Raw genomic sequence first — 27,045 nt, 5'->3', positions numbered from 1 at the left:
GTGAACCTTTAAAAAAAAATTATTATTTATTTATTTTGGCTGCACCAGGTCTTAATTGCGACATGTGGGATTTTTAGTTGTGCTGTGTGGACTTAGTTGTGGCATGAGGACTCTTAGTTGCCACATGCATGTGGGATCTAGTTCCCTGACCAGAGTTCAAGCCTGGGCCCCCTGCACTGGGAGCTCCGAGTCTTAGCCACTGGACCACCAGGGAAGTCCCTGGTCAGCACTTTTTGATCTCTAAAGAACTTCCTGTTAGAAGCAGAAGACGCATAAAAAAGGATGTTTTCTGCCCTTGGAGAAATAGATAATACACAGGGAATCAAATAGATAATACATAGGGGAAAAGTCCTAGAACACTGTCAAAGCACTGACTGCTAAGGTGTAAGCAAGAGGAAATGAGTAGTGAGAGAACTGATGTGTCATTGATCATTTATGAATCCCTCCTCTCTACTGGGTCCCTTACCCTACAAGAGATATGTAACGTCTACAACACACACTTATCCCCTGCAGCAATATTACCATTCCAACGCTGAGATTCTTTGTCATTTGTGCTTGTTGTGTTTGTTTTGAAATAGTCTTCCCTGCTATATTCTCAGCTCCTAAAACAGGCTGATAATGATAAAACCAGTAACTGAATAGGATGTTATCCAATAAGAGTCCATTAGGAAAAAGCTAACTGGAAGACTCCGAGTTTTGAACTGAATTCTTTGGAGGAGGAAGGGAAGAGAAGCAGAGCCAAGTGAATGTGTATGTTTGCGGAAATAGTACTTACCGAATATAAGCCATTAAAAACTGTGAACTATCCCAGTGAAGGAGTTTTCCTAGTTCTTCCCATCGACACTCACAGTGCCCACCTCATCCCTCTATCCTCCATCCCCCATCTAGGAGATCCTCTGTCTTCCTCAAACAATCCAACTGATGGAAGGAGCAAGGCTGGAAGGTAAAAAGAGCTGGAAGTCGCCACAGTACTCATGTCAGTGCCCCCGGAAAACGACATTTTTACAGAATTTCATGAAAAGCTACGCCCTTTTTTCCTAGTAACCCAACGGCGAGTTTCCAAGTAAGCTCTTTTTGTTGTCTAACTTATTTCTCTTCCCTGGAAATGTAAACTCTTTCCGAGCTCTGTAGATAAAGGGGAGAAGGACGCACGCGGCTGGCCTTCTCGATAGCAGCTAAGCCACGGGAGGCTGAGAAAGCCCGGGCTGGAAAAAATGGGGAGACCCACGCCCCCAAGAGGCTTTAACCCCCAGAGCCGCCGGACTCCGCCGGCCGGCGTCACGTGAGGACGCAGCGCAGCGGGTAAACTACGACTCCCAGGGCGCCTCGCGGTCCGCCGGCGTTACGCAGCTCTCGCTGATTGGTCGCTGGGGATATTTGAAAGGAGGGGCTGGCGCGGAAAACGAAGGTTACATTTTGGATCCTTGCCGCGGACTCAGTCTAGCGGGTAAGTCCTGGCCCTGAGATGAAGGACGATATCTGGGACCGTAAGGCCTGGAGGTACTCGTGAACGTGTGTATGCGCCGAGGTGAAGGGGGCCCCAGCGCTGACTTGAGGGAGAGGCCGGGCGGCTCTACGAGGGAGGGTCGGGAGACCTTGGGACGTCCTGGTGGGTGCTGAAGAGGTCGGTGGAGGCCTCCGGTGTGGGGCGTTGGTTGGTGGAATGGGTAGTGAGGCTGGGGGTAAGCTGGGAGGAAGGAGTAGCAGAAGCGTTGGTTTATTACGGGAGCCCGGCATCTTGGTATGGGCGTTTTTGCGATAGGATTTTTGAAGGGATTCTTTGCCCCGAGCCTTCCGCGGCCTTCAAGCCCTTATCTTGCCCTTCATTTAGCTTCTTCCAAATCTTCTCCGCCTTCCCTAATCCGTCTCCTTTCCCCCAGCCTCCTGGCACCATGAGGAGCTTCAAAGGAGTCAACTTTGGGACTCTGCTAAGAATTCCAAAGGAGGCTGAAGAGTTGCTGCCTGACTTGAAGGTGGGAGTGCTGTCTGGCTGTGGATACACCTGGCTTACCAAGCTGAGCTGTTTTGTTTTTTGACTTATTTGAAGAGACAGATTAGTAGGAGATCCTCTCTTGAGCAATCCCCATTTCTAGTTCCTTTCCCTATCTTTTTTGCTCCTTTGGTAGCCTCATTCACATCTTCCTCTCCTCCTAGGAGTTCCTGTCCAAGCTACCAGCGGATTCTCCCAGCTACCGATCTGATGCCGAGAAGAGACGAGCTTGTGATGCCATCCTGAGGGCTTGCAACCAGCAGCTGACTGTCAAGCTGGCTTGCCCCAGGCACTTGGGGAGCCTTCTGGAGCTGGCAGAGCTGGCTTGCGATGGCTACTTGATGTCTACACCCCAGCGCCCACCCCTGTACCTGGAACGAATTCTCTTCATCTTTCTGCGGAACGTTGCTGCACAGGAAATCCCAGAGGCCACACTCCGACTCGCTCAGCCCCTTCACGCCTGCTTGGTTCAGTGTTCTCGCCAAGCTGCTCCCCAGGACTATGAGGCTGTGGCTCAGGGCAGCTTTTCGCTGCTTTGGAAGGGGGCAGAAGCCCTGGTGGAGCGGCGAGCTGCATTCTCAGCTCGGCTAAAGGCCTTGAGCTTTCTAGTACTCTTGGAGGATGAAAGTACCCCTTGTGAGGTTCCCCACTTTGCTTCTCCAACAGCCTGTCGAGTGGTAGCTGCCCATCAGCTATTTGATGCCAGTGGGCATGGTCTGAATGAAGCAGATGCTGATTTCGTAGATGACCTGCTCTCCAGGCATGTGATCAGAGCTTTGGTGGGTGAGGGAGGGGGCTCTCCTGGTCCTCTTTCTCCGCAGAGGGCCCTCTGTCTCTTGGAGCTCACCCTAGAACACTGCCGTCGCCTTTGCTGGAGCCACCACCACGCCAGGGCCACCAGGGCAGTGAAGAAAGCCCACAGTTACCTAACGAACACCAGTCTGGCCCCCAGCCTCCAGCTATGTCAGCTGGCAGTTGAACTGCTGCAGGTTGGAGAGGGAGGACCCCAGGCAGTGGCGAAGCTTCTGGTCAAGGCATCAGCTGTCCTGAAAAACAGCATGGAGGCACTGTCACCCCCACTGAGGGCATTGTATGACAGCTGCCAGTTCTTCCTCTCAGTTCTGGAGCGAGGCATCAAGAGGCGCTATGGACCTGATGCCATTCTGGGCCTCTTTGCTTTTCTTGGCAGCTACTTTTCCCTCATCCGGCAGCTGCAGGATGGTGTGAGTTAAGGACCTAGAGGTAGGGTGGGAATGTGGGTCTGTGGACTCTCTGTTGGGTTAGGGTCTTTGGTAAGATCTGGAAGCCCTGGCTGCTGCCTTAGTAAGCTGCTCTCTAGACCATGCCTGCCAGCCAGCAGGCAGCCTCGTATATGCTGAGAGAGCAGTGGCCCTTCTTCCTACTCCACGGGCTGTGTCAGCTCTCCAGGGCTCTGGGCCAGTCTTCAGCTTGGAGCTCCCTGCCCCTCAAACAAACCTTCTTCCTTCCTCAGGTCTGTGGGGACTCCTCCAAGCAGCTGCAGGCTTTGGTTCAGATGCATTTTCAGGGATTTCACCTCTGCACTGCGGTGGTTTATGACTTTGCCCAAGGCTGTCAGGTACCATCTGGAATCAAAAAACCTGGACAGGTCCTTGGGTCTGGGCTTGCTTGACTGCCCTCAGTCGAGCTTTGGGGTTGCTTTGGCTTTGGGTATGGGGTGGAGTGGACATCACCTTGGACCTATTATGTCTCCTTTCATCTTTCTTGTCCCTTCAGGAAGCTGATCTGGCTGACCTGGCCCAGCTAGTGGAAGGTTGCAAATCTACTGTTGTCTGGATGCTGGAGGTCTTACAAGGCCTGTCAGGCCAAGAGCTGACTGACTACCTGGGGATGACTGGTTAGTGCCCTAGGGCCCAGATACAGGGTTCTTGGGAGAGTCATTGCTTGTTAGGCATGCAAGTAGCACTTACTGGATAGTTCTGTGGGGTCTCCCTATGGCTTAGGGAGGCAGTGAAAAAGATGTTTATAAGTATCTGTTACTCTGTATTTAACAGTAGTAGAGAAGTGATGAGGCTAACTTATCATAGCAGATATGAATTTTTTTCTCATTGACTTTAAAATCTGACTTGGTATTTATTTCATGAAAATGTAGAACATTTATAAGTTAAATTTTTTAAAACCAGGTAAAACATTTACGATTCAAAATTCAAATTGCACAAAAGGGCATACAGTGAAAAGTCCCTGTGCTGCTCCTAATCCTAGTCACCCAAGTTCCACTCTGTAGAGGCAGCTAATGTGGTCAATTTCTTACGTATCCTAGAGATATACTGTGTATATCTACTACACATATATATACTATGTATATGTATGTATTACCCAGCAGGCATATGTATTTCTCCCTGCCCTTTTTTATTGAAATATACATATAGAAAAATACTGAGCTCATAGGCAGACAGCTTGATGGATTTTTACAAAGTGAACATACTTTGTAACCAACATCTAGGTCAAGTAACAGAGCATGACTTAGACCCCTGAAAACCCCTCTTTGTGCCTCCTTCTGGTCCCCACACCCTAACAGTAACCACTATCCTAACAGCATCAATTAGTTTTACCTGTTTTTGTATTTCATAATAAATTTCCCCCTCAGTTTACAAAAAGCATAGCCCTTTAGTTTAAATTATATAAACCTAATGAGTTCAGTCACTAAATGGTTTTGGAGAAATTTCCATATTCATATTTTCAGGTTGAACCTGGCCACAGAGGTGAAAATATCAGGAATCACAAAAATTAATTCTGCAGAATTAATGAAAATTCTTCCTGCAGAGTACTGAAGACCTACTTTATTTTCTCCCAGTCATCTACATCAATAGCCAGAAAGCTGCCTAAACTAGAATTTAGGAAAATTGTATTCATTCAGTGACTATTTATTGAGTACCTACTATGTGCTAAGCACTGAACTGAGTACTTAGATATGTCAGTAAATAAATCAAAGCTCTTCTCTCATGGAGCCACATCCTGGTTGGGGGAGAAAGATGATAAACAGTAGAATAATTGAAGTGTGATATGTTAGAAAGTGATCAGAAATATGTAGGGAAAGCAAAAGTAGAGCAGAAAGGGAATTAGGAGGTCAGGGTAGGTGAGGGGGGCAAGTTACTGTTTAAATAGGTGGTCGGGGACTTCCCTGACATCAGTGGTTGGGACTCCGTGCTTCCAATGCAGGCAGCTCAGGTTTGATCCCTGGTTGGGGAACTAAGATCCCACATGCTGTATGGCCAAAAAAAAAAAAAATGGTGGTCAGGATAGGCCTCATGGAGAGGGTGACATGAGCACAACCTGTGGGGTGTAAGGGAATTGACCATGTGGAAACCTGGGAAAGGATGTCCCTGGCAGAGGAAACAACCAGTGCCCAGGCCCTATGGCAGGAGAGGGGCTGGCATATTCAAGGACAGGCAGGGAGGCTAGTGGGGCTTCAGTGGAATGAGGGAAGTAAGGGATAGGCCAGAGTGTTCCCCCCCAAAATGCTGATCTTTGGAGCAAGATGGTGACAGAGACCGACATGTGAGGAGAGATGGGCCCTGTGTGGGAATGAGGACTTGGCTCTTGTGAAGCAGGTGCAGAGTGGCTGGCTGGTGTGGGGTTGCCTTTCTGGAATGGAGGGCATGGGATGACTTGGACCAGGAAGGGGAGAGCTGTCCCGTTTTCATTCCTTAGCGATGGGGGTTCCTGTCTGATCTGGGGGCTGCTGAGCTGACCACAGGTTTAACATCTCTCTACTGCCCCTCCAACAGCAGAGGGCAGTGGAGCCATTCCTGCCGTCAGCTGTCCTCTCTCTCCCTTGCAGCCTCTTACACCAGTAACTTAGCCTACAGCTTCTATAGTCACAAGCTCTATGCCGAGGCCTGTGCCACCTCCGAGCCCCTCTGTCAGCACCTGGGCTTGGCGAAGCTGGGCACCTATCCTGAGGTGCCTCCTGAGAAGGTATGAGGGCCGGAGGGAGGTTATATTGAGGGGAGGAGGGGGCTCAAGTAGCCTGAAAGGGCCTGGCTAGGACCCTGCCTTGGAGTAGAGAGTTAGGAGCTGCATGTTGGCACCAGTACCTGGGGTGGTGTTTCTCAGACCTCACCTGTACTGTTATTTACTTAATTTTTTTGATTGACTCACTTTTTATATTTAGCCTTGTTCCCGGCCAGTGGTTTTCAACCTGGCCAGACATTAGAATCACCTCAGTGAACTTAAAAAAGTTCTGAAGCCTGTCCCGAGCTAATTGCTTCAGACTCTCTGGCACTGGAGCCCAGCCATGTGGATATTTTTTTTTTAAGTTCCTCTAGGTGGTCCTTTGGGCAACTAGAGTGAGAACCACTATCATAAAGTAAGAATACCCATGAAATGGTGGGTGGGCTGGATTGGCAGGCAAGACGGGTCACAGAGGAGCCTCTGTGATGAGCCTCTGATCAGCCTCTCAAGGATCTAAGTGGAGGCCTGCTATTGGATTGGCATCTTGGGTTTCTCCGCATCACTGTGGCGAGTAAACGGAGGGCAAGGACAGCACTGGACACCCAGGTGGCTCTAGCAGCCCAGGCAGGAAAGGGTGGGCGTCTGAACTGACGCAGCTTCCTGAGGGATGGAAAGAAGTGGGTGGATGCAAGAAGTCAAGGATTAACCCAGAAAGTGACTGGTGTGAGGGAGGGAGAAGGAACAGGCCAGGATGGTCTCGCCTTTCTGACTCAGGAGAAGGTGATGATTTGCTGAGAAGGGCAGGAGGAGAAGCAGGTTTTCAAGGGTGTGGGCGATGGATACGTGGGTGGGATGGGTCTCAGGTTGAGAGCACCCAGATATTTAGTTCTTAGGTGTCTGCGGGGCGGGGTAGGGAGCAAGAGGACACTGAGCACGCACATCCTCTCCCACAGTGAGGGCTCCTGGCTTCCTCCCTCCAGTTTGGTCTGTTTTCTTCCTCTGGTCAGTTGCACAGGTGCTTCCGACTACATGTAGAGAGTTTGAAGAAACTGGGTAAACAGGCCCAGGGCTGCAAGATGGTGACTTTATGGCTGGCAGCCCTGCGGCCCTGCGGCCCCAAACACATGACTGAGCCAGTCACCTTCTGGGTCCGGGTCAAGATGGATGCAGCCAGAGCAGGAGACAAGGAGCTACAGCTGAAGTGAGTTGGTGGGGAGAGGGACAACCATGTTTACCCCGTAGCTAGGGTTGCTTTTGGCACTCATGGTCCCGTTCATCCTTGCATCTGAAAAAGGCACTGTTTCCTCCATTTATTGTTACTGAGTGCCGACTGTGTGCCAGCCACTGTGCTGGGTACTGGGGAGGAGAGCAGTGACAGGCAGTCTTGCTTTCACCTCTGGAAACTGAGCTCTCAGCAAGCTGAAGTGGGGTCTCCTTGGAGCAGAGGCGCCGTGCTTCACGGGCTCCCTGGTGCTAAGCCTGCCCTCTTTCTCAGGACGCTGCGAGACAGTCTGAGCGGCTGGGACCCGGAGACCCTGGCCGTCCTGCTCAGGGAGGAGCTGCAGGCCTACAAGGTGGTGCGGGCCGACACAGGGCAGGAACGATTCAACGTCATCTGTGACCTGCTGGAGCTGATCCCTGAGGAGACACCAGCCGGGGCCTGGGCCCGAGCCACCCACCTGGTGGAACTGGCTCAGGTGCTCTGCTATCACAACTTTGCCCAGCAGACCAACTGGTGAGGAGAAAGGGCTGGAGAGGCCACTCTTGCTTCTTGTCCTTTCTGGAGCCTGTTTCCCTCTCCATGTCTCTGTGTGTTCCGTTTAGTTTGTTTGTTTGTTTTTTAAGTAATTAGTTTGTTTCTTTATTATTTATTTTTGGCTGTGCTGGGTCTTCATTGCTGTGCTCGGGCTTTCTCTAGTTGTAGAGAACGGGGGCTACTCTTTGTTGCGGTACACGGGCTTCTCATTGCAGTGGCTTCTCTTGTTATGGAGTATGGGCTCTAGGGCGCTTAGGCTTCAGTAGTTGCAGCACGCAGGCTCAGTAGTTGTGGCACACAGGCTTAGTTGCTCCACGGCATGTGTGATCTTCCTGGACCAGGGATCGAATCTGTTTGCCCTGCATTGGCAGGCGGATTCTTTTTTTTTTTTTTTTTAATATATATATTTATTTATTTATTGGCTGTGTTGGGTCTTCGTTGCTGCACGGGGACTTTCTCTAGTTGCAGAGAGCGGGAGCTACTCTTCATTGTGGTGGGTGGTCTCATTGTGGTGGCTTCTCTTGTTGCAGATCACAGGCTCTAGGTGTTCGGACTTCAGTAGTTGCAGCACACGGGCTCAATAGTTGTGGCTCTCGGGCTCTAGAGTGCAGGCTCAATAGTTGTGGCACACCGGCTTAGTTGCTCCATGGCATGTGGGATCTTCCTGGAGCAGGGATTGAACCTGTGTCCCCTGCATTGGCAGGTGGATTCTTAACCACTGGGCCACCTAGGAAGTCCCGGCAGGCGGATTCTTAACTACTGCACCACCAGGGAAGTCTGTTCCTTTAGTCTGTGGTCATGGGAACTCAGTCAAAGGATGAGGCCAGCTGTGCTGCAGAAGGCCCTTCCCAGGACCGTGTGGCAGGTACTAACACTAGCCCAGCTTAGTGCATCTTTTCCCTACAGCTCTGCCCTGGATGCCATCCAGGAATCCCTGCAGCTCCTGGAGTCTGTGAAGCCGGAAACCCAGGCCAAGGATCGGCTTCTGGATGATAAAGCACAGGCCCTGCTATGGCTCTACATCTGTACCCTGGAGGCCAAAATGCGGGAGGTGAGCGTGGTTGCTGTGGGGCTGAACAGGACTGGGTACAGGGATTATTTTCCCTGGACCCCAGTAAGCTTGTGCCAACTCTGTTTTTCACCCTGATTACCTCATCCAGGGCATTGAGCGGGATCGGAGAGCCCAGGCCCCCAGTAACCTGGAGGAGTTTGAGGTCAATGACCTGAACTATGAAGATAAACTCCAGGAAGATCGTTTCCTGTACAGTAACATTGCCTTCAACTTGGCTGCGGATGCTGGTGAGAGCTGTGAACATAATGTGGTGGGATAGGGCCTCCTCTGTGGCTTCCTAAGAGCAGGACGGTACCCCAGGTGTGGGAGAGGCTGCCCTGTGGAGTGGGAGATGACAAGGGCAGAGGCTGTTATGGGGAAGATGACCACATTTCCCCATGTGGCCCACATCGAGAGAATGGCTGGTCCCTTTCCTCTGACTTACAGCTCAGTCCAAATGCCTGGACCAAGCCTTGGCCCTGTGGAAGGAGGTGCTTACAAAGGGGCAGGCCCCCGCTGTGCGATGTCTCCAGCAGACGGCAGCCTCGCTGCAGATCCTAGCAGCCCTCTATCAGCTCGTGGCAAAGGTAATGGGGCAGGGCGTTGACACAGACCAGAAACCTAGCTCCTTCACCTTCTTTGGCCTGTGTCCCTGATGAGAAGTCATGTCATCCAGTGTGGGCTCTGTCACCAACCTCCCTGAGTTTAAGTCCAAGCTCCATTGTTTACTAGTACATGGCCTTAGGCAAGTTGCTTAACCTTCCAAGCCCACGTTCTCTTATTTCTAAAGTGAGGGTAATAATACTAACTCAGCCTTGTTAGCATTCAGTGAGGTAATTCATGGAAGATGGTGTGTGTAAATGAAATACTCAAATGTTAGCCATAATTATTAGTAATTATCAGATAATTTGAGACCTGTATACTCAGAAAAAGTACATAAATGCCTGTAGATACAATTTTACATTTTTACATGCAATGTCAGGAGGTTTCAAGGACTCCCCGAAGCTCTTCCCTGGACCCCACATTAGAAACCTCTGAAAAAGGACATTGCACATAGAGGATCTTTGTTACTGTGGGCGTTCGGCCATATTCCTAGTGGGAGGAGCCTGGGAAGCTGCATGAGCCCTAGATTTGAGTCCTGGCTCTACCACATACCTGTTAAGTGAACTTAGACAAGCAGCTTAATCTGTGTAAATTTTAGTTTCCTCATCTGTAAGATTAGGATTAGAGTCGATATGAAGATACAGTGAGCTGGCATAGTGCCTGGCACATAGTAGGCGCTCAGTAAATCCTGGCTAGTGAAGACGACTGGCATATGTTCTTTAAAACAGAAGAGGGGGGCAGGATGGTTTGCAGATGTCCTCACTGCTCTCCTCTCTGGCTCTTTGAGGATGGCCAATGGTTGCTCTGTCTGGGTGGCCACATTCCAGCCAGGCCCTTAGGTCAGACCAAGGTCCCAGAGGGCTGGAGAGGCGGGGGTAGAAGTGGAGGCTTGAGCATGAGCCTTAGGTAAACATGCTGCTCCTGGCCTCCCAGCCCCTGCAGGCTCTAGAGGTCCTCCTGCTCTTACGGATCACCTCCCAGAGACTGGAGGACCACGCGAAGGCAGCCAGCTCCTCTTGCCATATCACCCAACTCCTCCTGACACTCGGCTGTCCCAGCTATGCCCAGGTGAGTGCCCAGCTGCCCTAGCCTGGGACTGCAGGGGGGGCTGGTTTCGGTGACCCAGCTCTTCTCTGAGAAGATAGGATACTGAAGGGGTGGCTTCTCTGCCTTCTGTGCCACGTTTGACTGAAGGATGGTAAAGTGTGGAGTGGTTGGGAGGCAGCTGTGGAAAGAAGAGGCATCTTTCTCTGTCTCACTGCCAAACCAACCGTTCATTAATTCTCTCTCTCTCTTTTTTTTTTTTGGCTGTGTTGGGTCTTCATTGCTTGCACGTGGGCTTTCTCTAGTTGTGGCGAGCAGTGGCTACTCTTCGTTGCGGTACACGGGCTTCTCACTGCAGTGGCTTCTCTTACTACAGAGCGGGGGCTCTAGGTGCTCGGGCTTCAGTAGTTGCAGCAAATGGGCTCAGTAGCTGTAGTGCACAGGCTTCAGTAGTTGTGGCTCACGGACTCTAGAGCACAAGCTTAGTAGTTGTGGTACACGGGCTTAGTTGCTCTGCAGCATGCGGGATCTTCCCAACTCAGGGATCAAACCCATGTCCCCTGCATTGGCAGGTGGATAATCGTCCCTGGCCACCAGGCAAGTCCCTCGTTAAACCTCACATAGTCTGCACCCGCAATACACCACTAACCCTGTGTTTCCCAGCTATCTCTGTTGCCCTCGTTGATGCTTCTTGCTCACCTAGATCTGTTCCAACGTGTCCCAGCCAGGCTCCTGGCCTCCAGGTCCTCCCGTTTCCACTCTATTGGAGATCTTTTTAGGCACAGATCTGATCTTATCTCTTTCCCGCTTAAAGGATTTCATTGGCTTCTCTGTTACCTAAGGGACACCGTGCAGATCTTTTACTCTGGATTGCACACCTTCTGTATTCTGGCTCACTCTTTCTTGCGGCTTCCTGCCATGAACGTCATGCCAATCCGTACCACTTACTTTATATTCCACGTACATGCCCCGCTGTCTTTGGTTGTGTTAGTTCCTCCACCCTAAAGGCACCCTCTCCCTCACTTTCTTTTCATTCAGCAAACCCATACTGTCTTTCTTTTTTAAAAAAAAATTTATTTATTTGGTTGCTCTGGGTCTTAGTTGTGGCAAGCGGGCTTCTTTGTTGCGGCTCGTGGGCTCCTTAGTTGTGGCATGTGAACTCTCAGTTGCTGCGTGCATGTGGGATGTAGTTTTCTGACCAGGGATCGAACCCAGGCCCCCTGCATTGGGAGCGTGGAATCTTATCCACTGCGCCACCAGGGAAGTCCCCCGTACTTTCTTTTCAAGGCCTAGCTTACTTGTCTCCTCCTTCATAAAGCATTTTATATGTCCTCTTCTTCAAGGTCAAAATCAGCCACTTTCTCTGGGTCCCCACACCACTAATGGCATTGTACTGTGATTACACAGGAGTGCCCACACCCCCTCCCGCATTGCAAGCTATTGGATGGAAGGGCCTGCTTACTGCTTATCCAGCTTTGTCTCTCTAGCTTAGTGGTTAATGGAAAGGTAATAAATGAGCATTTTAGTGAGTGAGAGAACAAAGCCTATGCAGACTATAATATTTGAAATAATGTCATGTTTAATTGGACATGTTCAAATTTTGCTTGCAAATGCTTTAGTCTGCTTTAATTTGAAGAGTCCGGCTGCCCCTCCTCACCAGCCTGCTCACACATCCCCTGATTGCTTCCTCAGCTGTACCTGGAAGAGGCAGAATCAAGTCTGAAGCTTCTGGATCGCACCACAGACACATACCTGCTCCTTTCTCTGACCTGTGACCTCCTGCGAAGTCAACTCTTCTGCGCTTGCCAGAAGGTGCTTCTTACTTTCTTGATCCCCGGAGGTCCTGGGTATCGGAAGGGTTTTAGGATTCTCCAGGTAGCTGTCTGGCTCTGAGGTTTCCCTGGAGCTGGGGAGAATCTTCCTGGCCCTGAGGAGCAGAGCCATCCCGCCCCGCCCTCTCCCGCGGGTCCTCCACCAGTGCTTCTCTAGGAACCATTCCATCCTTTTCATCCTTTTCCAGCTCCCTCAGGGGCAAGGGGGAAGGTCTGTCCCATGACTAGAAACTGGGGTGACACTGATGCCCTCGACTGGAAATCCAGCAGGATCCAAAAGACTGGGCTTTCTCACGCACTAGCTGTGTGACATGGCCGAGTCTTAAGCCTTTCAGGCTCTAGTTTTCTCTCCAGCGTTTATCGTCTGAAAAGTAGGGGGTTGGGCTGCATGATCTCTAGGGGCATCTGGAGCTCTGAATTGCTGATCCGACCTCACTCACTGCTCTCCTCTGCCCCTTCTCCCTCCTCCCAGGTGGCTGAGGGCGCCTCTCTGCTGCTCTCTGTGCTCCGGGACTCTGCCCTCCAGAGGTCCTCCAAGGCCTGGTACTTGCTGCGTGTCCAGGCCCTGCAGCTGGCGGCGGTCTACCTCAGCCTCTCCTCAGACAGCCTCTCGGCCTCCCTGTGGGAGCAGCTTTGCGCCCAAGGTGAAAGAAGAGGGTGGATGGCCCTCCTTGCTCGATATATGTGGTTTGTCTGCTGTCAGCTCTTCCCAGCCCTCATCCCCTCTGCTGTCCAACTGTGTGGACGAGCCTACTTAGAAGCTACCCAGAGTAGGCCTGAAATAGCAAACGCGTTTCAGTTCGCTTGCTGACTCTAACAGATTGCTTAGTGACTGCCCCGAACACTACACTGACAAGGATTCCGAGACTCCACGTGGTCTCAGGGGGAGAGAGTTCTGTGGTTGATTAGCTCGGTCTGCCTTGAGCATGGAAGGAGAGGGTGAGAGTGTGCTGTGCGTTCTCGGGGTCTTAGTATTTGAAGGTGGGGGGAGTTCTGGCCACATCCTCTCCCTTCTTGCCCCTCCCACCTCCCCCACATACGTGCCCAGGCTGGCAGACACCTGAGGTCGCACTCCTCGACTCCCACAAGCTCCTACGAAGCATCATCCTCCTGCTCATGGGCACCGACGTGCTCGCCGCTCAGAAAACAGCCGCTGAGACGCCATTTCTGGACTATGGTGAGTCCCGAGGAGGAGCGTTAATGTGGGAAGGCACGGCCCACATGGTGGGGCTGGCAGTTTTGTCTCCAGAGGATCCAGGCTGTGAATCCTGGTTCCACATGGTGATGGTCTCATCTCTCTCCTTTGCTACAGGTGAAAATCTGGTACAAAAATGGCAGGTTCTTACTGAGGTGTTGAGCTGCTCGGAGAAGCTGGTCTCCCGCCTGGGCCGCCTGGGCAGCGTAAGCGAAGCGAAAGCCTTTTGCTTGGAGGCCCTGAAACTTACGACGAAGCTGCAGATACCACGCCAGTGAGTACAGGGCCCGAGAGGATGCCAGTTCTCAAACCTGAGTGCCAATGACCTTGACCGTGGGTTCCCAGACTATTCCACAGAGTAACATGTTATATTTGGAGAGATTGCTGGAAGACTGCATTCCATGGCAAATAAGTGGGAAATGCTGAGTTAAGATTAGACATTTTTTTTCCTCTAGGACTTATCATGTCCTCCAGTATGCTAATACACATTATAAATTTCCAGAAGGGAGATGTAGTATACCATGTTTCCCTAAATCTCTATGCCCGGAGGATGCTTTTGGTGAGGAATGCAGTTTGGGAAATCCTGTCCTAAGGCACAAGGATGAGTAGGATTGAGAGGTGGGTGTAGAAGGTTTTCCCCAGGGAGTGCTTGAAGTTAGCCTTAGGAAGTAAAGGCCTTCTGGAGGCTGGAAAAGACTGTGATGGCTCTGCCTGGGAAAGGGGCAGAAAGAAAGACTCTCCAGGAAAACAAAGGGTTCCACTAATGGGTCATTGTCTCCTCTCCCAACCAGGTGTGCCCTGTTCCTGGAGCTGAAGGGGGAGCTGGAGCTGGCATGCAACAACGTCGACCTCTGTCAGTCGGACCTGCAGCAGGTTCTGTTCTTGCTTGAGTCTTGCACAGGTGAGCAGCCAGGCCCCTGGGTGGGGATGAGAGTGAGGCCCGTACCGTAACACAGGTTTACGTGTCAAGGTTTGCTTCTCTTCTTTTTTTTCTTTTTTTGATAATCCTTAATCTATTTTTTAATATAAACTTATTTATGTATTTATTGGCTGCATTGGGTCTTCATTGCTGCACAGGGCTTTCTTTAGTTGCAGAGATGGGGGCTACTCTTCATTGTGGTGCACAGGCTCCTCATTGTGGTGGCTTCTCTTATTACAGAGCATGGGCTCTAGGCACTCGGGCTTCAGTCGTTGTGGCCCACAGGCTCAACAGTTGTGGCTCACGGGCTTAGTTGCTCTGCGGCATGTGTTATCTTCCTGGACCAGGGCTCAAACCCATGTCTCCTGGGTTGGCAGGCAGATTCTTAACCACTGCACCACCAGGGAAGTCCCTGGCTCTTTTCTATATCAGACTTACTTCTGGTTCCAGGACAATGCTCCCTTCACTTCAGTTAGACTGTTGGTGTCCCTCATTCAGATCGCCTGTCCAGGACTAACCCTGCCTGCTTCTAGTTTTCAGCGCTAATGTATCTTCATTTAAATAAAATGGAATATTTAGTGCCTTAGGTACTCGCCACACTTCCCATGTTCAGCAGCCACGTGTGTGGCTACTGTATGGGGCAGCACAAATGTAGCATCTCTCAGGAGGGCTCGAGCTAGTAGTAACATAAGCTACTTAGGGTACACTTTTCTCTTATCAACCCCTTTTACCTATAGTATTTCATTGGACCCACACAAAACTCTGGAAAGTCAAGTGGGAATGTAGAGTGTTTTCATTTGTAAACTCAGAAAGTTGAGAAATTCCATGTTTGGGGCCAGGATCACCAGGCTGGTAAGGGGCCGGAGCCAGGATTAAGACTTGGGCCTCTGCGTGCCAGCCTCCTGGCCTGAGCCATGCAGCCTCCTGAACTGCAGATATGGGGGCTCTCTGTGCTGTGCTGATCCACTGTTAGAAGGGAAGAAAATGTTAGGATTTCATCAAAAAAATAGTAAGCCATGCTCATGTGAGTATGTTAGTAGAGTAACACATAGGAGCAGTTAGTACATAAATAACAGATCTTAGGGCACTGGCCGTTGGGGTGGCTCAGGACACAGTGGTGTCATTTCTCCCAGGTTTGTAATTCTTGTTCCACTCTCTCCTCAGAGTTTGTCGGACTAGCGCACCCTGACGGTGTGAAGAAGGTCCACTTGCAGAAGGGGAAGCAGCAGGCCCGGGTGTCCCGTCCTCCAGAGCTTCCAGAGGAAGAGCTCGTCCTCAAAGGCCCTGCCCTGGAGCTGGTGGCCACCGTGGCCAAGGAGCCTGGCCCTGTAGCACCTTCTACTAACGCCTCCCCGATCCTGAAAACAAAGCCCCAGCCCAGCCCCGGCTTCCTAACCCATTTGCCCACTTGTGACGGCTCGCTCTGTGCCAGCCCTGTCCTCTCGGCCGTCTGTCTGCGCTGGGCGTTGGTCACAGCGGGGGTGAAGCTGGCCATGGGCTATCAGGCCCAGGGCCTGGATCTGCTGCAGGTTGTGCTGAAGGGTTGCCCCGCAGCCAGTGAGCGCCTCACCCAAGCTCTACAAGCTTCCCTGAATCTCAAGGCACCCCCCTCCCCTGTCCCGGGCCTCTTCGATGAGATCTTGGCTCAGGCATACACACAGCTGGCACTGGAGGGGCTGAGCCAGCCATCAAACAAGAGCCTGGTGAAGGCCCTGGAGTCGGGGCTGAAGTTTGTGGCGGCTCGGACACCCCACCTGGAGCCCTGGCGAGCCAAATTGCTCTTGGTTCGGGCCCTTGCAAAGCTGACTGGCCTCAGCTGCTGCACTGCCCAGCTTTTTGCGAGCTCCTGGGGCTGGCAGCCACCATCAATAAAGACCCCCACAGGCTCAGAACCCTCTAAGCCTCGGAGCCAAAAACATTCTGGACGAAGACGCCAGCAAGAGGTGTCTGCTACCCTGCCCCTCTCAAATACCTCTCTGAAAGGTCTGGAAGGTGGAGGACCACCCTGTACACCTAAGCCCCCAGGCCAGGTCAGGCAAGCTGGCCCTCGTGTCCCCTTCACTGTGTTTGAGGAAGTCTTCCTTACAAAGAGCAAGCCGGAGGTTCCCAAGGCCCCCAGGGTACCGCAGAGGGTCCAGACACGCCTCAAGGTGAGGTGGGACTGTGGCTAGGTGGTACTTGTGTTGGGTGGGGGTGGTCCTGGAGAAGAGTTCTGCAGAGCAGGTGTCTCTATGGAAGCGCTTCGCAGGGCCTGGTGGGACCTTTAGCTCTTTTGTTATCGCAGGACCTCTGCATCTTCCACAGCAAGACCTAGTTCAAGTCCACCTTTGTTTCAGACAGAAGGAACTTTTCTTAACTCTATACGGTTCCTTTCCCTTTTCATCCTTCCTCCTTATCTTCTGTCCCTTCCTCCTCTCCCTCCTACACCCCAGAGTTATGGCCCTTGATTGAGTGTGGCCAAATATGTGGGAGGTTAATTCTTAAATCTTCCCCAAGGGCCTCTGTAATGGCACCTCCACAGTGCCATCTGCTGGTGGATGACGTCTTGTGACTTGGCCCTTCTCCCTTTTGCACCATCTAGGTGAACTTCAGTGATGACAGTGACTTGGAAGACCCTGTCTCAGTTGAGGCACCACTTGCAGAGGGGCCCAAGAGACGGGGCACTGCTTCCCGGGGCCGGGGCCGGGCCAGGAAGGGCCCAAGTGTGAAGACCAATGTGGCGGCCACCCCAGGCAGTGCCCCTGGGCACACTGGCCTCAGTGGCAGAAGCCAGAGGGTCAGAAAGCTGGCATCAGGACACTGTGAGGAGCTTGGGCCCGAGATGATGAGGACCGTCCCTGAGGAGGAACTGACTGACAGCCAGATGGAAATGAGCTTTGAGATCCTCAGGGGCTCTGATGGGGAAGACTCAGCCTCAGGTGTGATGGCAAGGGTGGGAGGTAGAGGTCCATGTTTTTGGGGGGTTGCCCTGGGGCCAGAACACAAGAAATAACTGGTGCCAAAGATGGAACAGGAAGAAAGTTCTTTTGCTGGCTCTGGGACTGGACTCTAGAAGGAAGAGAAAAGGGGATGGCAGGAAGAGAGAACGCCACAGAAACGTTGTGTTATCTGCCCAGGTGGGAAGAACCCAGCTCCAGGGCCTGATTTGGCCATAGGAGAATGTGAGGTGTTGAGACGGGATGCCAGCAAAGAGGAGCCGCCCGTCCCGGGCCCAGACAAGGAGAGAGACAAGGATCTTGGTCCTCGGCTCCGACTTCCTTCGGCGCCGGTAACCATCGGTAAGTATGCTGACCACCAAGGTCTGATCGCTTGATGCCGGTGCCTTTCCATTCCGTCCTTGCTTCTGGTTTTGGATCCCCATCTGGATCCGGTAGCCTCTGAACCTGGGTTTGAATCCCAGCACTCCCTCTCTCTACTAGCGGTAGGCTAGTCCCTCCACCTCTCTGAGCTTCGATTTACTTGAGTTTAAAATGAAATGTGGGGAGGACGGGGAGAGTTGATGCGTGTCACTTGCGTAGCTCCCTGCTTGGCACACTGCCCTTCATAAATGGTAGCTGCTGTTTTCCACGTGGGAGAGGAGACAGGCACTCATTCTTGGAAAGCTTCTATCCGTTAGGAAGTTGGGGATTCATCTGGGTCTTGACCTTCCTCTAGGTCTCTCTACCCTGGATTCCATCTGTGACACACTGAGCGTTGCTTTACATGCAGTCAGTCACTGTCCTCCTAGTGGGCTCTATGCTCACCTCTGCCGCCTCCTGGCCTTGTGCCTGGGCCACCGGGATCCCTATGCCACTGCCTGCCTGGTCTGTGAGTCTGTCTCCATCACCTGTCGCCACCAGCTACTCATGCACCTCCACAGGCAGCTCAGGTGAGTGCCCACCATCCCTAAGGCTCGTGCTGGGACAGACTGGAGGGGAGGGGCCAGACTTGGAAGGAGGAAGAACTCACCCCCACTTGTGTTGCCTGCAGCAAGGCCCAGAAGCTTCGAGGATCGCTTGAAATAGCTGACCAGCTGCAGGGGCTGAACCTTCAGGAGAGGCCTGGAGACATCCCTCTGGCCCACATCCAGCGCCTCTTTTCCTTCAGGGCTTCAGGATCTGGCCACTTCCCCCAGCCTGAGAAGGAGAGTTTCCAGGAGCGCCTGGCTCTGATCCCCAGTGGTATGGTGGCAGGCATCGCTGGCTCTGCTGTCCTTATGTGCATCTTCTTAGGGAAGAGTTGGGTGAAGTTTAAGGCATTAGTTTACACACAGAGTTATGATTCTTATGAAAGGACATGTCATATTTTCCCATTGATTCATCATAGTCATTTTGTTACTCTCACCAAACAGACATATGTTAAATCTGGAAGTCCTTTTTTTTTTATTTTATTTTTTTTAAATCTCAATTTTGAGTTACCAGCAAATTCAGTGTCTTTCTTTCTTCAGGGATAAGTTCAGGTGTCCGGGGCCTTCCTATGCTAACATGAAACATGTTCGTGGATGATTTGAGTGCCTGACCATATGCGGTGTGGGGAGGGGGGTCTTTGTTAGTTTCTGTAGGGACACAAATACAAGACATGGTCTCTGTCTACAGGGAGCTGTTAGGGCAAGGGAGAGTAGCTCGAACTCCAGTGGTCAGGGAAAACTTCCAGGAGTTGTCTTGAGTGATGGACAGGGAGTGAGTGCAGAAGGCAGGGAAAGGAATTCTCTGTAACAGCTGAAATAACCTGGGCATGTCCTGTGGGTCAGGGGTGACCGTGTGTGTGGTGGCCCTGGCCACCCTCCAGCCTGGAACCGTGGGCAACACCCTCCTGCTGACCCGGCTGGAAAGAGACACTCCCCCAGTCACCGTGCAGATCCCCACTGCCCAGAGCAAGGTAGGTGTCCTGGGCCAGGGAGCAGAGTTGGGCTGGGGCAGGCTTCTGGTCAAGCTGTGGCTGGGGGTTGGAAAGATGGTCATGTGGACAAGCAGAACTCTCACAACCCCATCTCCCTAAGCTTTCTGTGAGTTCAGCCCTGAAAGAGTTTGACGCCATCCAGAAGGAACAGAAAGAGAACAGCAGCTGTACTGACAAGCGAGAATGGTGGACGGGGCGGCTGGAACTGGACCGTAGGATGGAGGTGTGTGCCCCCAGCGTGGGGTGGGGTTGGGCCTGCCCTAGGAGTGTCTTCACTCTCAGGGGTCCCAGGGCTGTGCTGAGCTACCCTAAGTCCTTTCCGGAAGTGTAGGCCTAAATAAAAAATTATGTCACTAGGGAAGCACTTTAAACAAGAGTCCAAGACTGGAAGGGGTTATGACAATGGAATGTTTAAAGATAAGTACAAAAAAGAATTTAAGGGAATTCCCTGGTGGTCCAGTAGTTAGGACTTGGTGTTTCACTGCCAGGGGCCTGGGTTAAATTTCCCCGCTTTAGCTTTTGCCCACCTGTATTTGTCAAAACATAGTGATTTATTACAAATCGTCTTATCTATACTCCCCCAGAGTCTCAGCAAATGAAAAATGTTTCTCGCTTCTTGCCTTTTATGACTGGCAGTAAGACACATCCACACACTGCAAGACCCATTTCCTTGTCTCCAAAATGTCGGTGCCTGTGGGGAAAGAAACTCAGCTTCCTCCCTGACTGACGGTTCTATTCTGCATTCAGGTTCTCGCCACTTCCCTAGAGAAGTACGTGTTGGGCTGCTGGCGGGGGCTGTTGCTGCCATCCAGCGAGGACCCCAGCCCTGCCCAGGAGGCCTCCCATCTACAAGAGCTGCTTCAGGAATGTGGCTGGAAATATCCCGACCTCACTCTGCTGAAAGTGAGTTGAGCAGTCAGGGAAGGGGAAGAAGCTAGCCTTAACTCTTTGCCACCCGCCACTGTGGGTGGAGATGGGAGCTGCGGTACTTGCTGACCTCTGTTCCCCCACAGATCCTGCTCAGCGGTGCCAGTACCCTCACCCCGCAGGACGTTCAGGCCCTGGCTTATGGGCTGTGCCCAGCCCAGCCAGAACGAGCCCAAGAGCTCCTGATTAAGGCAGTAGGGCGTCTACAGGGTCAGACGGTACCAAGCAGTAGGCATCTCGTCTTAGTGCTGGACAAGGTAAGAAGCCAGGGGCCGCAAGGACAGCGCCTGGTGGGCAGTGGGCAGCTACTCACCACCATGCCCCTTCGGACTCCTGCATACCCCTGGCTCAGGACAGTAACCTGTGAGTGCTCTTTGTGCAGGACCTACAGAAGCTGCCATGGGAGAGCATGCCCAGCCTCCGGGCCCTGTCTGTCACTCGGCTGCCCTCCTTCCGATTCCTGCTCAGCTACTCCATCATCAAAGAGGTGTGGCACTCAGGGACTGGGGGCAAGAAAAGGTAGAGAGGCCTGAGAAGAGGGGAAGGAGGTCTCAGGAATGGATCAGCCATGGAAAGGGGTTTAGGGTTTGTTGGAGCTCGGGCCCTCGGGCCAGACCAGAATCCTGATCACCAGTGTCTCTCCATCAGTCCGGGGCCTCATCGGTGCTGAGCCAAGGAGTGGATCCGCGCAGTACCTTCTACATCCTGAACCCTCACAAGAACCTGTCAAGCACAGAGGAGCAGTTTCGAGCCCATTTTAGCAGGTCAGCGGGAGAAGAGTAAGAAGAGGGGTGGGGAAGGGTAGACACAACACAGGGGCAAATGTCCTTTTCTCCAGGATCAAATGCTGCAGCCCATCTTCTCCCTGGTGTTCCTTCTGCCCTCTTTGCCACATGACCCTTCTCACTCCTGCCTTTTCCCTGCAGTAAAGCTGGCTGGAAGGGGGTGGTCGGGGAGGTGCCGAGCTTGGAACAGATGCAGGTGGCCCTGACGGAGCATGACTTGTACATGTGAGTGCTCAGGGCAGGGAGGCGGGGAGAGGGACGGTCCCAGTGTGCAGTGCGGGGGTATCACCATGGTTTGTTCTGGGGCTTTGGAGCCTCTGACTGATTCAGGAGACCTCTGGCGACACAGCAGAGGCCTGGCCCTGCTAGGTCAGGCTCATCTCGCCTCCTCCTGCCGCAGCTATGCAGGGCATGGGGCTGGCGCCCGCTTCCTGAATGGGCAGGCTGTCCTACGGCTGAGCTGTCGGGCAGTGGCCCTGCTGTTTGGCTGCAGCAGTGCGGCCCTGGCTGTGCATGGAAACCTGGAGGGTGCTGGCATCGTGCTCAAGTATATCATGGCTGGCTGGTGAGTCTGGAGGGGCAGAGTCCATCCTAGGTTCCCATCCCCAGTGCTTTCCCAGGTCTGTACCCCCACCTTCCTCCCAGCCTAGTTCCTGGGCATGCCTGGGCCTTTAGCCCTTTGCCATCTTCTATCCTCCTCCTGGAACTATGGGCCAAGGGACTTCTTCATTGGCTTAATCCCTCTCAACCTACTCACCACCACCGCCACCACCACCAATCATGTTTAACTAGGTATTCTGTTTTAGAGCCCTGACTTTGTGTTTCTTCCTTCTCTTTTCCCAGCCCCCTCTTTCTAGGTAACCTCTGGGACGTGACTGACCGTGACATTGACCGCTACACGGAAGCTCTGCTGCAGGGCTGGCTTGGAGCAGGCCCAGGAGCCCCCCTTCTGTACTATGTCAGTCAGGCCCGCCAGGCTCCCCGACTCAAGTATCTTATTGGGGCTGCACCTGTAGCCTATGGCTTGCCTGTCTCCCTGCGGTGACCCCTTGGAGCTCTCCTGTTCTGATAGAAGCCATGTGACTGTTCTACCTCCAAACTTAGATTTGGCCCTCGGGATACATATTTTAAGTAATTTTCCCCAGTGTTTTATATGAAACATTCCCTTTTAACTTTAATATAATAAAGATACATCATTTAAACCCTGTTTTGTGTAGTTCCTCTGAGAACATTTGAGGATAAGACTATTGCCCACTTCCTACTATGTGGTACTATAAATAGATAAGAATAGTTTGCAGGAGTTCAAATCTGAGTGTTGGGAACAAAGGCAAAACCACAGGACAAAGCTGGGCCTGTCCTGGCCTCGGCAGACAAAGCTGAAGGAGAGGGGGCATCAAAATGCTCTAAGTGGGCCCACTGAGGGAGTTCCCTTTGCCACCACCCACCCCCCCCCCCCCAGCTTGTATATAGGTTATAAATATATAAGGGGCGGGTGGGGAAGGGTTGTGGGGCTGGGGCCTCGCTTCCCCTCCTCCTCCCTCCCCTGGTCCCCTATCCCTGGGGCCCTTTGTTAAAAAATAATAAAAGGATTAAAAAAATATTTCCAAAATGGAAAAGAAAAAAAGCTCTAAGTGGGGACAAAGGCCCAAGGAAAGGTAGAGAGAGATCCATTGAGAGTGTCCTGGCCAGGTACCCTCATGTCTATCCTGCCTTCTTGCCCAGGTATCCTGGGAGTGACACCAGTTTAATGCCTCAGTTGCCTTGCCCCACTCCTAAGTGGATGTTATAGGTTGCTGTCCTCTCCCCACATACGCCGTTACACTTGTTAGTGCCATGCACTTTAGCAGCAGATTCTGGGGGGTTCTGCTGCTTGTGTATGGTTTTTCTCTCCCCAACTAGATTAAGTTCAGAAGTATGTATCTTAACACTCATGTATCCCTCACTTCTAGCACATGGTAAAACACTGTATTGATTAATAAACCTACTGCTGTACTTTTTAGTTGATAACGTGCCTCCTTCGTGTTCTCTCCACCGCCAGGCTCCGCTACTCCCCCGCCCTGACCCGAACTTCACAGGCTTCTTCCTTGCCTGTTGTTGCTAGGTTTATACCACCTACGTGGAGCAGCATACACGGCTTTGCAACGCTGTGGTTATGGCCTGAGTACTTTCAAGATTAAGTTCCTTGAGCGTAGGAATCCTGTTCGCTACAACTCGACTACTTTAGGCTTGGAGTGTTTTTTGAAAAGAAAGTGCCTCCACCCTTTCTATTCCAAGCGGAGTCATCAAGAAAACCCTGCCCTTCCTTCCCTTCCGGGACGGAGGACCATAGAGATGCCTGGCGCAGCGAGGCCTCCTGGAGCAGCCATCGAGATGCACAGAGGACGGCTAGAGCGTTGCTCACCCGGCCGTCTTCCGCTTCATAAGCCCTCCTTCCCAACATGGCGCAGTCGGTTAACATCACCGAGCTGAATCTGCCGCAGCTAGAAATGCTCAAGAACCAGCTGGACCAGGTGGGGATGGGCCCCAGAGACACCCCTTTCCTGCCTCACTTCCCTCCCCACCACACGTACTCCCTCGCGCCCCATTCCTCCCCAGCTGGGGAGGCTTCCCTTCCCAGGCGAACCCCCACGCCGTTCCAGGACCCGCCCCTTCTCCGGCTGTGCCCCCTACTCCCGCCAGCCCCCACACTGACCCTCATTCCCGTTCTCTGTAGGAAGTGGAGTTCTTGTCCACGTCCATTGCCCAGCTCAAGGTGGTACAGACCAAGTACGTGGAAGCCAAGGACTGTCTGAACGTGCTGAACAAAAGCAACGAGGGTACGGGGTAGGCGTGTGAAGGCAATCTGGGGGATGTGGCGAGCCAGCTTCTCCTCTTCCCGCCTCCTAATCCAGTTTTCCTTACCTGAGACGAGATCAGCCCATTACGTACTGCATACCGCTGCAGGAGCCCTGTGCATGTTGCTTGCCTAGACTTGAAATGTCCAGGACACTCTTCTGCTCCTGTTGCCCCTACTTCCGTCCTTTTCGTACAGTCTCTGGGTGCTGTGCCGTGTCGAAATTCCCTTTAACGTCTAAACGTTGGAGCTGCCAACCTTCCCCACATACATGTCTTAATTGCTTTCACAGGGAAAGAATTACTGGTCCCACTGACGAGTTCTGTATCCTTTCCGCAGGAACTGCTACCCTGCCCTCTCCTTTTCTCCCTCACACCTAACCTGCAAAGAAGGGCGGGAGGTTTTGATTACTCCAGAGTGCCCGGATGATTCTGAGAATACTGTTATACGGGCTTCGTAGCTCTGCTCTCTAACCTGGGGCCAACATCCGGCTAATGCTTCGTGAGCACCCAGGTGTATGTAGAATCGAGGTGTGATTATTTCCCTTTGCTGTTTGAGGATATAACCTAATAGGGAGGTAAAACTGGTAGTTTACACTTTTACTAATAACGTAGAAAACATAAGCAATAGAAGAATAGAGGAAATAGAAACAAGGGGGTTCATTCTGTTTATTTATCCTCAATTTCAGTTCAACCGTGGCTCTTATTCCTAAGCTATTTGTACTAAGAAACTTGGATTGTGCCTACCTATTGAATGTTTTACTTGAGTGAGCAAGTGATGACAGTACGGCACCTATAAACTGTACCTGAGAACTGACAGGATGAAAGGGAAACACAGGAATATCAGTGTAGTAGGGATTGCTTAAATAATGAACATTAAATCCATCAGGAATTAGTTAATTCATGTTTGGGAGTGTTAAAGGAAAAGTAAGGCTGGCTTTTCACTCAACTACTCAACAGCATAGAGGGAAAACAATCACTCTAGTCTTTCTGGAAGGGCCAATGGGAAGAATTGTAAGAACTGCTTAGAAGGTGGCAGATGGGATCAGGGCAAGGTCAGGGTATGTGAGCTTCTGCATAAGGAACCAACTTCCCTGTCTCTCCACATTTGACGTTTGTAGGCCTCCAGATTATTTGGTCCTTGGGCCTTATAGCTTTCTATTTTGTTTTTATTTTTAAAATTCATTTCTTTTATTTATTGGCCGTATTGGGTCTTCGTTGCTGCACATAGGCTTTCTCTAGTTGCAGAGAGCAGGGGCTGTTCTTAGTTGTGGTGCACAGGCTTCTCAGTGCGGTGGCTTCTCATTGCAGAGCGCGGGCTCTAGGCACGTGGGCTTATTTGCTCTGCGGCATGTAGGATCTTCCTGGACGAGGGCTCAAACCCGTGTCCCCTGCATTGGCAAGTGGATTCTTAACAACTGTGCCACGAGGGAAGCCCAGCTTTGTATTTTTATTTTTTGCTGCATCCTGACGCTTGCCGGATCTTAGTTCCTCAACCAGGAATCAAACCTGGGCCCCTGCAGTGAAAGGAGCAAGTCCTAACCACTGGACTACCAGGGAATTCCCGCCTTATAGCTTCTTAGAAAAGGAGGCTCTTAGGAGGTCAAGCACTGTAGCTGACAAGGAATCATGACTCATGCTAGGCTAGTTTTCCCTTAATCCTTGCTTCTCAGATGTATGTCCCTGGGAAGCTGCATGATGTGGAACATGTGCTCATCGATGTGGGAACTGGCTACTATGTAGAGAAGGTGAGTGGAAGGAAGCATAGTGATGCCCCTCTGAGGGGGAGAACCAGAGTGCAGAATGGGGTCTCCTCTTAACTCCTCACTTACCTCTGACCTTGCAGACGGCTGAGGATGCCAAGGACTTCTTCAAGAGGAAGATAGACTTCCTCACCAAGCAAATGGAGAAAATCCAGCCAGCTCTGCAGGAGAAGCATGCTATGAAACAGGGTAAGCTTGGCGTTGGGCACCTCTTTGAACCCTTTCTATCTCCATAATAACAAACATGGATTGCAGTGTGATCCATGGGGTGTCCCCTTTGCTGGATTAAAACCATGGTTTTCTCTTTGGTGCCTTGATATGTTATTCTTTAGATTCTGTGCATTTCATACCCACTACTTATAGAGTCCTGGGTTAGGTGCTTGAGAAATTTAGAGAGAGGAAATCATGTCTGTGTTTTTGTGTTTGAGTTCCTATTTAATGTGGGTGCAGTGAGGGAGAGGGTGCATGTAAATGAACACATGGCAAAGAAATATAGCCCTAACTAGCTAACTACTAGCAATTACAGCCCTGGCTGCACGTTAGAATCACCCAGAATGTTTAAAAAGAAAACCTCGGCCCAGTCCAAATCAACTATAGTTGACCCTTGAACAATGTGGGGGTTAGGGATGCCAGCCCTTGGTGAAGTGGAAGAAAATCTGCATATAACTTATAGTCTGCCCTCCGTATCCTCGGTTCCACATTTGCAGATTGAACCAATCGTGGATCATGTAGTAACTGTAGTATTTACCATCTGGAAAAAAAAAAAAACAAACCCTACTAAGTGGACCCCACAATTCAAACCCCTGTTGTTCAGAGATCAGCCGTAAATGGGGGTGGGGGGGAGGTGTTCCAGGGAACAGTGTTTTTTTGAAAGCTCCCCAGGTGATTCTGTCGTACAGTCAGGATTGAGAACCACGGTGCTAAAGGCAAACATCTTTTCCGCATTATCATTTTCTCGTTATATCTGACTCATTTGAAACCATATTTTGTTCACTTTTATATCCCAGTGCTTCTCGTATTTACGGACACATTTTAGACTAAATCTGTGTTGTGTGTGCCCTCCACAGGGGATCCCTGTGTTAAACGTTTTATTAACTGTAGTTGGTTGTCCACCTGTCACTTTTCCTTAACTCTGGATTCTCCCGTTTAGCTCCTGACCAGGGTCTGACTCTTCTTTTTCCCCACAGCTGTCATGGAGATGATGAGCCAGAAGATTCAGCAGCTCACAGCCCTGGGAGCGGCTCAGGCTACCGCCAAGGCCTGAGAATTTGTTTCAGAAATGGGGCAGAGGCCGCCTGCTTCGGAGGCCTGGGACTTTGTGGGCGCGGTTTCCTGCAATGCGGGAAGAGGAGGGTCTTGTGTTTAATGCTAATAAATGTGCCAGCTGAGCAGTGTTTTTCTTTTCTTGCCTTAGGCAAGGGACTGGTGATGAGATGGGAGGGCGGTGGTGAGAGGGTGTGCCCCTCTCCCGGGGCCAGATAAGCAGGGGTGATGCAGTGCTCATCTTGGAGACTCCACCCAGGGTCCTTCGCCGAGC

At 51.6% G+C, this 27,045-nt stretch overlaps 2 protein-coding genes and 1 long non-coding RNA gene across 6 annotated transcripts; 2 read left to right on the top strand and 1 right to left on the bottom strand.

The window, feature by feature from the left end:
- The first annotated feature begins 818 nt into the window (after positions 1-818).
- Positions 819-22,781, top strand: ESPL1 (extra spindle pole bodies like 1, separase). Of its 4 annotated transcripts, none has more exons than XM_057702637.1 (31): positions 830-1,447; positions 1,881-1,973; positions 2,155-3,213; positions 3,483-3,587; positions 3,746-3,866; positions 5,811-5,947; positions 6,931-7,124; positions 7,419-7,658; positions 8,586-8,730; positions 8,840-8,978; positions 9,178-9,317; positions 10,267-10,401; positions 12,070-12,189; positions 12,682-12,853; positions 13,258-13,386; positions 13,522-13,678; positions 14,196-14,305; positions 15,488-16,473; positions 16,905-17,241; positions 17,440-17,601; positions 17,978-18,191; positions 18,293-18,483; positions 19,053-19,180; positions 19,302-19,424; positions 19,949-20,104; positions 20,215-20,385; positions 20,511-20,615; positions 20,777-20,892; positions 21,055-21,138; positions 21,314-21,478; positions 21,757-22,781. In XM_057702637.1, exons 2-31 carry the CDS (start codon positions 1,893-1,895, stop codon positions 21,956-21,958), a joined length of 6,324 nt encoding a protein of 2,107 aa, XP_057558620.1. In that variant the 5' UTR covers positions 830-1,447; positions 1,881-1,892; the 3' UTR covers positions 21,959-22,781. The 4 variants fall into 4 exon arrangements, with proteins under 4 accessions (XP_057558622.1, XP_057558623.1, XP_057558620.1 ...); XM_057702638.1 differs by lacking the exon at positions 830-1,447 and adding an exon at positions 1,455-1,500; XM_057702640.1 differs by lacking the exons at positions 19,949-20,104; positions 20,215-20,385; positions 20,511-20,615; ... (2 more) ...; positions 21,314-21,478; positions 21,757-22,781 and having other exon boundaries at positions 820-1,447; positions 19,053-19,420.
- Positions 15,157-24,108, bottom strand: LOC130833223 (uncharacterized). The gene is made up of 3 exons (XR_009048434.1): positions 23,815-24,108; positions 18,272-18,526; positions 15,157-15,289 (listed from the first exon to the last, which is right to left on the bottom strand). It is a non-coding gene; the product is annotated as an uncharacterized LOC130833223 (long non-coding RNA).
- Positions 23,307-26,900, top strand: PFDN5 (prefoldin subunit 5). Its single transcript, XM_057702641.1, has 6 exons — positions 23,307-23,423; positions 23,627-23,729; positions 24,039-24,070; positions 25,419-25,493; positions 25,592-25,697; positions 26,696-26,900. Exons 1-6 carry the CDS (start codon positions 23,352-23,354, stop codon positions 26,770-26,772), a joined length of 465 nt encoding a protein of 154 aa, XP_057558624.1. The 5' UTR covers positions 23,307-23,351; the 3' UTR covers positions 26,773-26,900.
- The last annotated feature ends 145 nt before the right edge of the window (positions 26,901-27,045 follow it).

The sequence above is a fragment of the Hippopotamus amphibius genome, chromosome 12 (assembly GCF_030028045.1).
Source record: "Hippopotamus amphibius kiboko isolate mHipAmp2 chromosome 12, mHipAmp2.hap2, whole genome shotgun sequence".
NCBI lineage: Eukaryota > Metazoa > Chordata > Mammalia > Artiodactyla > Hippopotamidae > Hippopotamus > Hippopotamus amphibius.
This window is presented reverse-complemented; position numbering and strand designations above follow the sequence as displayed.